General features: G+C 28.4%; 1 protein-coding gene across 3 annotated transcripts in view; it reads left to right on the forward strand.

Moving 5' to 3' along the window:
• The window catches only part of drm (odd-skipped family member drumstick), a 42,422-nt gene extending 30,476 nt beyond the window's left edge, over positions 1 to 11,946 (forward strand). For 2 of the 3 annotated variants that reach the window (XM_088198274.1, XM_088198273.1), the window contains exon 3: positions 10,607 to 11,946. In XM_088198274.1, the coding sequence (XP_088054400.1) occupies positions 10,607 to 10,667 (61 nt within the window). In that variant the 3' untranslated portion in view covers positions 10,668 to 11,946. Of the gene's footprint in view, positions 1 to 10,279; positions 10,365 to 10,606 lie in introns of all 3 variants that reach the window. The other variant, XR_015811464.1, reaches the window with a different exon arrangement.
• The last annotated feature ends 1,776 nt before the right edge of the window (positions 11,947 to 13,722 follow it).

Here is a 13,722-nt window from a genome sequence, read left to right on the forward strand (position 1 = left end):
TTTTAACTTAATTTGAAATAAATAAAAATTTGTTCCGTGAACGTGCTTGTATATCAAAGCAAATTTCCTTGTAATAAATATTGGAAGCTTAAGCTTAAAATATTAGAAACTTAAATTTTTTAAGTTTTCACAAATATTATATAAGGTGTATATTAGTCACTAAGACACTTTTTTAAGAAAATGGAAATGTGACGATTTGAAGAATATAGTTGTTTAGCTTACCTTTATATAGCTTTTATTTTTTACTTATATTACCGTAATAGAGCTACTACAGATTTTTTTAATGTTACGAAAGATTCCTCCATATTATCTTGTGTATATATTATCCTTATTTCAAGGATATATATGTTTTATTTATACTTCAACTTAAATTGGATTGAATGAATAATTCATTCCGGAAAATCTCGTATAGCAAAATAAATTTCCCTATAAAAAATAATTAGCTCCAATATCCAAAAATATTTATAGAAAAATGAATAATAAAAAATACACATACATGCTGTCTATATTAGCTTGAATTTTTTTTGTGCAACTTTAACTAGGAATTTTATCTAGTAACTCCTTCTGTAGATCTGGCAAAAATGTGACATTGCACTGTCATTGAATAGATCCATAGCTCGCACTGCTACAGCATTTTGATTTCCCAATGATTTTCATTTTTCGAGAAATGAAAATTTTCAATTTTACTTTTCAAGCTTTTCGAGAATTTTTGATAGATGAAAAAATGTATGTATTACAGCAAAGTATTGCAGATCTTTTTATATATGTTAAATATATTTACTGTTATCGTTTTTTCTATTATTTTTTTAATTAAATAATATTATCGTATGTTATTGAAACATTAAACAATTAGAAGAAAAGTATAATATTTATAATTTATTATTAATATATGTATGAATTATTATTAGATACATCATAACATATTATTTTAAAGATTATTTAAAAAAAACACATGTCATCTAAAGTATAATCAGATATCCTCGTTCTTTTCTTTTTATTAAGAACTTTTTGACGGTTAAAAAATTCTTATTTTGTGTTGATGTTAGTTTAATCCACAACTAGGTACTATAAATTATTTGTTCTCTTACTTGTTAATTAAACTATTTTAAATTATTTTTCATTAATCCGTAAGACGTAAGGCTAAAAATAGTACTAATTGTTAAGCCAATGATACATTTTTATTTTTTTTAATATCCTCAGCTAATGAGCCAATTATTAATCTGCGAATAATTTCTATTCCCATATTATAATTTTTTTTAAAAAGTAATTCTTTTTTTGATGGTAAAAATCTTTATTGACTGTAAAGTTTTCAGTATCCTTCAGAAATAATTAAACACTTTTTGTTCCACAAATCACTGAAATTTAGGTCACTTAGTGTATTTTTAACCTGTTGCCAAATTAAAAAAAAGCGGTCTGCATCGCCTCCATTGTGCTGCATCTGGTTTTTATATCTAAAATGAGGTTCAATATTTTTTTTATTTTTGTACATACTTTTTTAAAATGACATTTAGTATGGGAAAATATTTTAAAATATGCATAATTTATCTAATGCCATTTATCGTTCGTTATTTGTACAAATTTAATTTTATATTTTCGTGAAATCAGAAAATTTCTCGAGGAATGAGAATTTTAAATTTGGCATTTTTCTCAAGAAATTCTCGAGAAGAAACAGTACATACTGCCTCACTCCCTAATGTCATTTAAATTAAAGATTTCTTCTCCTTATCAGATGAGATCTCCTCTGTAGCTTAGTGCTGTTGCTCGTGGTACATCAGCTCCTGGCCATGTTCCTCAATCAACTCTCAAATATCGTCCTTATTTACTTTCAGTCATGTTATTCCATAAGGACACAATTATATCAGCAATTAACGACTCTCGTTTATAAGCAAATCCATGAACGCATTTAGGCTGCAGTTTTCCTCTTTTTACTCCACCCAATGGAGTAAAGATGATCTTGAGGCAGCTCACGATGAGGAACTAAAGTAATGGAGTGATGCTGGGAGTAAGAAACTTGATCTTATTGAACTTGAATAACTCCAGTATGTCGTCCACATAAGCAGAAGCATAATCCATAGCAAAAATATGGGTGACAAATTCTTACTGCTCGCATTGAAAGACATTGTAAATCAAATTAATCGCAAACAGAGTATCCATTGTATATGCAAATAATACATATTTCTTATTAAATAAAAACTGTAAAGAAAAGCGTATTACGTTTTCCATTAAAAATTATATAATTTAAACAATTATATAAAATATTTATATACAGTAATTTTATATCAATTAAAAAATGAGTTAATTAACATACTATTAACTTAAATATAAAATGTATATAATAATAATAAAAAATCAGAAGTTTATGAAAAAAATGTTAATGTATTAATAACATTATCAAATCAAGGGCTTTTGATTAATTTAATCATATTTTTAATTGCTATGCAAATAATGCCTCATTAAAAAGCGGTTTATGAATTAGAATGCTGGCACATATCTGGTGGACCCACTGAGCTGGAACATATTAGACTATGTGACATATTGTAGATTATGCGACCACCAGGTTTTCAAACCACACTTCACCTTGCAGCAATGCTGCCGCAAGTGTAACGATCAGCGCTTTTAAACATTTTTTATTATCATTTTCGATACTAAATGGATAGTGGCTGTAAGTAGTAAAAGATGCCCGTGATACCTGATTATGATTTATGAATCAGATGCGTTCAAACTGGGTCGCGCGCTAATGCGATTATGCAACCGGCAATATCCGGTCTTTAATAAAAGTGATTTTATAAATTATTTGAAGATGAATAAAATGAGTTTCAGAGTCTCATAAGATCACAACCATTGAGCAAGCGTATTAACTAAAAAGTTGTACGGTTCGGTTTCTTCAGATTTTTTCATCGAAGTTTCACTCAGTTTGCTCATTTAGTCTCAAGGCAATCTACGTGCCTCACAATACATGCATTTAGCCGATTATTTTCGCCTTCCTTTCTCTTTCTCCGTGACTACTCTTCCTTTTGACTACAAGATGAAGAAAGACAAGAGACGAGGCAAAAAATTGAGAACCGAGAGGCAAGCGGTAAAGCGGCAGAAGCATCCACTTGTGCTTTTTCCCACTAAGGCCGACGAAAGGTCGCAGGTCGCCGCTTTTGATCGATCAGCCACTTACAAAAAGAAACAGTAATATGTTCGGTGCGTCGCAGACAACACACAGCATCGTGATCATATTTCGTAATCTCCATCCATCCATCCCGTTACATGGTTGGTGAAATATCGCGTAAACACGCCGACTCCCAATGCGTGGAGAGCCGAAAGAAAATTTGAGGGGTAAACAATCAAAGACAGCAATTTCCATAAAAAGCACTATATAAATTTATTTCAATAAGAAGTATCGTGACCTAACAAATTATTTCAATACGTTACGATAGTCAAAAAATAATTCATAGTAAAATTTTTTGCAAAAATTCTGCGAATCATATCCCAAATAATCTCAAAAGAAAGACGCTGAGATACAAAACTAACTCAAAAACCTCTACTGAACTTTTTAGGTTAAGAAGAAGTACATGGTTACTCAAGGATTCCAAATTATAGATCTTGATTCAATAACGTCATAAAGTGTCATAAAGGACACAAATAACTGACATCGCTAAGGAGGATCACTTTCTTCATAATAAATTCGATCATTCTGGAAGATTTTTCGTAGAAGTAGTTTACGTGTAGAGAGAAGCTTTACTTGCTTTTAATCAATTTTAGGAAATTAAATGGAAGTTCCTCAAGCAGGAATGTTTCGATAAAAATCGTAAAAATTACATAATATAGCATTTTTTTATACTAAAAGGCAATCGTTCAACGAAAGCTCTTTTCTTGCAATGAAAAAAGTCCGCAAGTGATTGAATGCATCTAAATAATTTTAAATCATTGGCATTAAAAAAATATGGTATTTGTAACTGATGTGTTAATGTCATGAAAAAATAACGAAAAGAGCAAAGGGACTAGGTTGCATCCTTGAGGAGCTCCCGAAGGAGTGAAATATTTTTTTGACGATCGGCCACGATCGCATTCAAACAATTTTGTTACTAATAACACACAAAAATTTTTGTCGAAGGCTTTTTCGACAGCAATAAGATGTCTACTTGTATTCCCACATCAAAAAATTTCATCACTTTTTTGTTGAAAGACTGAAGATTAATGACAGTGAAGCGAGCGGGATGACAACTATGCTGTTAGTCTAACAAAACTTGCTGAAAGTGATTGAAGACATAATTTTTAGCAGGAACTGACTACTTTGCAACTAATCTATAGTTTTTGTCACATTTTTTATGCAAAGGGGTGACTTTATATGTATATTTCCAAGTATAAAAAAATGCTGATTTCTTGAGAATCAAATCAAAAATACGCTTTAGAGAAACAGTAAATCTAAATTTGCAACCTTTTTTTATTTAATAGGAACCTAAGCCTGCTTAAAATAATTAGGAGCTAAATAAATTTAAAGTTATATTAAAGATCTAAGCGTTTAAGTAATTTAATATTTTTCATACAAAATAACACAAGTGCTTGTAAAGTATTAATTTAAAATTTAAAAGTGATTCATAATTCTGCAACAAAGCTCAAAGTAAAAATTGCACTATAAATCACTTGAATATTTATATTAGAATATATTAAAATAGATTAAAAGTTTGAGAACCATTTTGTCTAAATTTGTAGAACAAAGTTGTCTTGATTTTTTTCTATTTTTTTCATAATAACAATTTGTTTACACGATATTTACGTTCATAAACAGAAGTATACTCTAGTTGTTCTTAAAATGTATCACTAGCCACAAACAGTAACGCCTCTCACATTGACAAAAGTTGATAGAATTTAAATTTAAATAAATTATTAGAGTTACAAAATTCAAGTTTATTTAAAATAGCTTGTTTTATAATACAATATAGGACAATGCTGTTTTTGCTTTTATGCTCAAAACTGTTCCTTTAACTTCTGCAACATTCAAGTCGAATCAAGTCGATTGCACTCTCTAATTCCTAAATTTAGATCAGAATCACTTGTTTGATATTTCGATTATACAAATTGCACAATGACCTCGAGCTTTTCGCTCGATGGGAAGCGTAGAGTGAGCCGAAAAATAAATATCACTTGTTTCGGGTTCTCCTTCCGTGTTTTTGATGGCTCGATCGTGCCATTTGGAGGAAAATCGTTTTTGGCAAATTAAGCCGTGGCCGCCAAGGGGTCGCCGGTCCGTTAGCGGACCGCGGGCCATGCGTTGGGAACGCGCGCTCGTAATGACTGGCGCGTGATTATCAAAACCCGGATTGTGTTTCGCTAAGTGCGGTTGTGGTAGCGTCGCACCCGGAGGCTGCGATCGCAAATACCGGGATATACTACTGCTTAAAAGTGGCAAAAATACGCAATTTAAGAACTACATTATTTCAATAAGGGCGCAATATCAACAAGCCTACTAAAAAGTAGAGTATTAAAAATAAAAATAAATAGAACATAGATTAAAAATAATTGAATGTGAAGAGTTTCTGATACAGTCTCTAGTTTACTCAGATAATTTTTTCATATCAATACATTCAAGTGATAAGGAAATTATATTTAACGGTACTTAAGCGTATTTTATTATTATACCTGAAAATCTGGGTTCAAATCCCACAGGACCCTAGATTGGATTTAGTTATTATTATATTATTATTATTTTGTTTGATCATCACTGATTAAGTTTTCTTAGATTTTCCAAATCTCTGAAAATTGGACTAGATCGTGCATAGTGATATCTCTTGATTAAGTTATATTTTTAATGAGCTACAAAATTAAAATAATATTTATTTAAAAAAAAAACATAATAGTGGTTGTTGATTGTGTTTACATCGTTGAAACGCATTAAACACCTGTCATGTTGCAACAGAAGATTTACAATAAATACATAAATAGGATTTGTAATATATAAAAGAGCATCTAAATTGATAAATGAAGATTACGTATAATAAAAATATGATCCTAGATTTTGTAAAAAATAAATATAATATTTATTATTATATTTATAAATCACTAATATAATTTTAATAATATAAAATTATTATTATTATTTTAAGTAATAATTTACAATCTTAAAATATGTTTAATTAAAATACCTACAATCTTAAAATATATATAATTGGTGGTGCGTTCAAAAGTAGCCCAATATATACGTTTTTAAATATATAGTAATATGTATAAAGACTACATCATGTTTATAAAAAATTTTGGTTTTATATAATATATAACACCCGAAACACTTTTGTATTGTACATAAATTAAATGTAAGTAGATATGCTATGAATTTTTTTATTATGACATATTAATAGCTATAATTAGAGTTTGTCAAAAAGTGACACAGCTTATGACAGAGTTACATTTATTATCAAACTACATATATTAATAATATTACGTTTTAATAAAAGTTAACTGAGTTGAGGAAAGTAAATAATTTGTTGCATATTTTTAAAGTTATAAAGTAATTACAATTAAACATAGTGTATAATATGTACGAAGACTATTAAATGCTTATAAGGTTTTTTGGGTGTTATATATTGTATTTTTACTATTCAGACACCTTTAAAAAAAGCTTGTTTTTACTGAAGTAAATTTTTTACTTGATTCTTCTTAACCCTTTGGACGCGATAGTCGACTACAGTCGCTCAATTGATTTTTTTTATCTCTTTACGCAAAAATCAGTAAAAAAAATGTTTGTAAGAAAGAACATTTTTTTGTGAATAAACATAAAATATCATTTTAAGTAAATAAAAATTAAAAAATCAGAACATTTAAACACAGAACCAAAGTAAAATTTTAATTTAAAAAAAAAAAAAAATTATATTTATTTTTGATTAACGCGTCCAAAGGGTTTTAATGAAGTTAAATATTCAGTAATTATAAATTATTAGTATTTAGCGTGATTTATATAGTAATGTTTAGTTTTTAATTTAGATGCTTATTTTTAGTTTGCCAGAATATCTGTATTTTTTATTTTATAATCCGTTTCTTGACATTAAATTAAATGGTTCGTAAAAATCGAATTTTTATATTTTTTATGCATAAATCACATGTAATGTGATTAATTATTTTTTTTTATTTATTAATAGCTACAGTCAGAGTTTGTCAAAAAGTGAAATATATTAATAATATTACGTTTTATTAAAAGGTAACTGATTTGAGAAAAAAAAACGGAATAATTTCTTGGATATTTAAAAGTAATCAAGTAATTACAATTAAACACACTGTATTCTCACATCTTATTTTTTTTAAATATTGTTCATTTGAAAAATAGAAAGTGCATTTAAAAGTAGCCCAATATATTTTTTTAACGATTATTAAATAGTGTTTTTAAGCATATTATAGCTGTTATGATTTTAAATTCAGTCCAACAGATAAAATTTTGGATAAAGAATAAATAGTCATTTTTGATTAACTTTCAAACATATGTTATGCATTTTAAAGTAGCCCAAATAGTATGTTTTTCAAGTACAAGTCTTTCAAAGATTGAATCAATTATATTTATAAGCATATTTTAAGATGTTCTCAATTGTGGTGATTGACTTGAATAATAGGTTAAGCGTTTTAAAGTAGTCCAATATTTTACATTTAAAAGATTTATTTTTAACGATTAAATAGCTATTAAAGTTGTAAGGCTAGATTTTTTCAATTATAGGGGGCGAATTAAAATGCAGTCCAATAGATAAAAAATAAATAGATACATTTTTGAGTAACTTTTTTAAAGCACACTTATACTTATACATAGATTATTTTCCACACAGACTTCACTCAGTGCTTTTTTATTTTACCTATGAATATAAGAATCTTTTAAATCATAATATAATTTTATATTAATTACTTGTAGAGAACGAATTGATTATTTTTTAAAAGATCAGCGTTAAAATTTTGATAATTATTGAAAAAATGAAATTATTTTAATACTTAATTTGGGAGCATTTTATATACAGATATGAATCAAAAACTATATTCTATACAATATGTTTTTGTTCTGGTAGTATCTTACTATGCAGATCAATTTTAAAACTGCTTCTTTAACCTTGTAAAGCCATTTAATTAAAAACAGCAAAAGCCACCCAGACTAGACATCCCAAGAGAGTATTGCTTCGCTAATCCGGATTCACCACGGTCGCCGGCGGAAAACTCATTCCTATTATTCGGATGTCAATAATTCATTATGTGCGAGCACACCTTTCGGTTTATCACTTTGTCGGGAATGACACTAATCCGTGACTAAAAACGTTCCTGGAACAGACCCATTGTTATCCTCGCAAATCCTCATATGGCAACAATGAACCGCGAGATGGTCGAATTTTTATTATGCCCCTCTTTCTCTGAAAAATTTGCTCTGGCCTGAGGTTGTAAATTAGATCAACAACAACTGACTTAAACGATCATTAAATTACAGAAAATTAAAAACATATCAGCTCAACAATGTGCGAGAAATATAAGATAAAGATATATTTATTTCAATAGTGATGAATCGTGATGGCTATAAAGATATTGTTGATACTTTCGTAAAGTATATTTTATCATATTTAGCTCCATATGTCAATGAAGAGCATCTGATTTAGCCATAAATTTTGTGAAGCTCAAATCGCGTAGTTCCACAACATCAGACTTTATTGAAGGGCTCATGTTAATCCCCTTTGAATTATTTCTGAGATGTGGAGATGTACAATAGTCACACCGACCCAAATCGTGTATTAGAAATTCCAGACCGGTCGCCGTTCCTTCAGCATCTGCTTAGTTGTTTGATATAATTCTTCACAAATATATTCTTAATCACTGTCGACAAGCGATTTATATGTAGCTTATTCTGGAGTACCACAGTGATCAAATCTGTGATATCTGCTCTTTATTAACGACATACATGCGACAATTAATAATTTAGAATATTTATTATATGCTGATGTCATGAAAATGTTTCAGAGTATTTCCACAAATTCATATTCACTCTCTTTACAGAAAGACCTTGAGTCTCTATTTAAAATGGATAAAAAGCAACGTTAACAAGCCATCAACGCTGTGAGCTTAGAGTCGCGATCGCGTCCCGTATTCTTAACGTTGCGGCCAGGAAGCCAGTGCTTGAGCTTCTTAGCGAGCTTGGCAAACAAAGATGTTTTCTAGCTATGTGGGATGGTGCTCATCTATTTATTATTTACTATATATTTTTTAGATGTTTAACTGATTTTTATTGATGAAAATAAAAATAATGAAAATATTTTAATTATATAAATATATAAAATTTACGTTAATTGTTTATAAATAAAGTTTTTAAGAAGCATAAAACTATATTATGACATATGACAATACATCATTTCATTGGTATGTAAATACGTGAGGTACGATATTTTCGCACGCCGCAGTTAAATTTAACCGTCCGACGTGTGTGCCACCCACCTTACAGTTAACAAAACAGAATTTTAATTGGATATGAACGTAATCCGTTTTCGTAAAATTCTTTACTTTTACAGACCCTTTGTTGACCGCCGCGAACGGCGGGGGACTCTTTAAGATTTTTTGAAAATATTATGACATCTTGACACCTTTCGAGGCTTTGGCACGCTTAAGTGAATGAGCACACTGCACAAATAATACCGGGACACTTTATTATATACAGGATGTTAAACTATTTTTGTGAGTCAACAGGATATGTATGTAATTGATGAAGCATAGATTCAGATATAAATAAAATTTTATTGTAAATATTACTTTACATATTATTTTATAATGAGTATTGTATGTAAATACATAAAAAAAGTCTTTAAATCATAGATGTAAGTTTAAGCCATAGGAACAAATTACATATATTTATCTTATATCATAAATATGAACATCCTGTATATACAAAATATGACTAACAATGGTGACATATTTTTAAACTACATAAAAGCACGTTACAGTTTTATTTATTTGTATTTTATTTTAGCAAGGTATTGGTGTTTATTTAATGTTTCTTTTTCAGCAGATATTAAACGGTATTTAAATCTACTACATACAACAAGCAATACAGGATGTGTTTTATTTATTTTTTATTTTTTAATTAATTATTTATTTCACTTTTTTCAAAACTTTTTGGATTGGACTCACACACTCTAACTCTAACCAAAGCCTTCTTCGTGTTTGTAGTATGAATTTTATTTTTGAAACGACGAACAAACACATCCTGTATATTGTTTAATGATAGGAAACTCTCTTTTAAAACGAATGTTGTCACCAAGAGATATTTTCCACTTGCCTGTTGTAGATGTAGTCAGTGCTTGTGGCGGTGAGGGGAAGATGGCAGCACCGTTCCTCGCTCTCTAGCAGCGGTCTCTCTCTTCTAACATAGAGTAAGAAAAACTTTTATATATTTCTTTTTTTATCGATTAATAATCATCTGCAACATTCAAATAACATGACGTCAAGGTGTCTATTGTTAAAATTTTGGGTTACGACTAAATTTGTTTTAAATAAATCAACACGAATAACATCTAATGGTGATTTTGGATTCGAAAAGCAAATACTGCAAGAGCGTCTTATTTTATATATTTATAAAAGAAATACAATTTTAATATTATTATTACTTTCGCAGGTCAATACACAGTTCTCCAAAAGAATCTTCTCAACACAGTCCGTTCGTCAGATACTACTGATATGATACAATCAGTCTAATATAAAATCCATAATTTATTAATAATTTATTTCATTTTATTTATAATAATAAATAACTTCAGTATTCAATTAGTTATATTATATAACATAAAACAGTATTTCTAATATATAAAATAAAATAATAAAACCTGAGAGACCGGTCAAGATCGCAAGAGGAACGTCAAAGAAAAAATCGGAATATATAAATATATAGGGAGTGATTTTTATTATAACTTAATGGGGGGGATAAATGACAAAGGATAAATTTTTTCGATCATATATAAATTGAGTGTGTATATAGTATATACTGCATAAAAAAAGAAATTTATTTTTATACATTTTGAACCGATGATGATAAGCCATATATTGTGATCATTATTATTTCCGAAGCAATCGAACGGTTTGTGTCGGATTTTTAATTTTGCGTAGTTTTAAGATATATTTTTTCTGTATAAATATTGCTTGTTTATTTTATATATAATAAAAAATAATGACAGCCTTTTTCGAATGAATAAGATATATATTTATATATTTTATAAAATAAAATGCCAATAATTACTTGCCATTAACGTGTACACATATATATACATATAAATATATATTTAGATTTATAAGATTGATGATAAAAATTGTGCAACTATTTTATTGAATAATAATTGTTAAGATCAGTTAAACTATTGAACCCAAAAGCTTCCATTGCGTTTAGTTATTTTAATGTTAATGTTACTTATACGTGCTATTATAATTATTATATAAAAATCAAGTGTGAATGTTTGTTGATCTGTAAGTCCACGATTTTGTGAGATCGAATGCATTTTTTTGCGGAAGGCATTTTAGAATTGTAAATCTAGTCCTTCGTGTTTGATCTGATGTGAATGTTTGTTTAAAAAAATTAAAAAGTAACTATATTTTTCGTTTGTATAATGTAACTTTTAATTATCACAATATAAAATACGATTATATTCGCGATTAAATTAAACTATGTAATAATACGCTTTCTTTTATATATATTCGAGTATATAAAAGCGAAGAAGACATTAATACAATATTTATTTTATATAGCGGCATTTATATAATATACTATTATTTACATACACTGTTAGTTGTTTAAATGTGGCCATGTAATTAAATTCGTAGTGATGCATATGTATTTTTTTCGATAGTTAATTATTGACCATATTTTATATCGCTTTTTATTTTGTCTAGAGTATTATTTATGTAGAACATATAAGAAAATGTTACAATAGATCTTAAATATAATATATATCGTCTAAATCAAAATTTGTTTTATTTAAATACAAAACGATCGAAATAAATTAATATTATTTATTAATAATGCAAAATAAGGAAAAAATTAAAACAGTATCATACAAAAGATCAGATATAATTTGTCATGGCAAAACGTTTCTAAGAAACGGTTCTAATGGTTATATTAGGTAGCCGCCGTTTTAGCCCAGATTACAATCAGAAGCTGTGTTACCCAGAAATCCAATTCCATCCGTAGAAAATCTTGGCGTTAAAATAAAAATAATAGTAGCATATATTTAAAATATAATATTAAGGGGCCGACATTTTGATTGTGTCGTAAATTATGGAAGAACGACGGAGTGACATCAGAACCGGCAGGCAGTAGGAAAAGATACTGTTGGTTGTGCAATTTCGCCGATGACTCAGGATGAGAATGAGAAATCTTGTGAAAGTGATGCTATTAAGTTTCGATGAATGTATCATAATTCACCGTTGATATATAAACAAATAAAAATAATATAAAAAATACCATTAATGACCTTCAGTGACTATTTATGGAGCTAGACATTTATATAAATATTTAATTGCAGAATTTCAATTATAATATTATTAATAGTACTATTTAAAATCAATATTTATTATCCGAAGACGTTGCACGAATAACGATGAACAGTACGTCCAATTTAATCAAGGGAATTTAGATTGATATAAGAAATTTATTAAAAAGTATTTTTAAAATATATATCTATAATTAAATTAATCTGTTTTATTACTTGAATAAATCTTAAATAAACATACTTTTTCGTATATGATTATATGTTATATTTTTAATATTTTTTTATATTTTCTAGCTTTATTATAATATTATTTAGAGCTAATAGTAGTGGCGTAAATCCAAACATGTGGCGTAAACACAATTATGAATAATGATGAAACGGTCAGCTCACGAACTGACTGTGTTAAGGTATAGCGTATAGTGATAAGTTGCTGCTTTAAGCCTCTTATTTAGTTGTTCTACAGATATCTAAAACAAAATATTTTTTTCTATTGCTGAATAATTAACAGAGCCCTGCATCTAAGATGATGCTCTAGAAGTTTTGAGCTCTCAAGCTGCGCAAAAATTAAAATTATTGATATGGTTATTTAGTTGTATATAGAAATCGAGATGTTTTGCGGTTCAACTGACGTCATTGAAATTCACCACCAGCAATTTATCGCTAGCAGTTTAATTGATCGCAATAATAATTTATAGCCTGTAAATTATCACTAGGCAATACGTATAATTTATATAAATTTATTGGTAATTTTAAATTAAAAATAAGGTTTTTATATAGGTGTTATTTTAACCATTCGCGCAGAGAAAAAATTCAGTGTCACTGCATTAATTTTTGTGTCGATGATGTGGATGCCTTCCATTTCGGAATATAAGAAACACCCTTAGATTATTTGTCTCTCTGGATTTTGCACAGTTGCTTAAAGAAATTATTCATAAAATCTTTCACCACTTTAACGAAATACCTAGTGCACTCTATCTGACCCTTATACATTTATTTCAGTCTCATTAGAGATTGTCACTTTTATTCAATCCAAAACAGTCCAGATTTTGTGTAAATTTGTGCGTTTCTTCAGTCAATAACGAATTTTTCCCTAAGCCACGTCTACATTTATTTATTATTAAATGTTTTTTTAAACTCTAACTAGTAATATTACGTGAGCATAGTAAGAGTAATTTTCACATTAAACTCGATTTATTACACCTATTTTGATTTTTCTTGACCAGTATGATAAGTTGTTGACCTGAAAGATCTA

Source organism: Plectrocnemia conspersa, unplaced genomic scaffold, assembly GCF_051122295.1.
Source record: "Plectrocnemia conspersa isolate PC_06_02 unplaced genomic scaffold, ASM5112229v1 ptg000011l, whole genome shotgun sequence".
NCBI lineage: Eukaryota > Metazoa > Arthropoda > Insecta > Trichoptera > Polycentropodidae > Plectrocnemia > Plectrocnemia conspersa.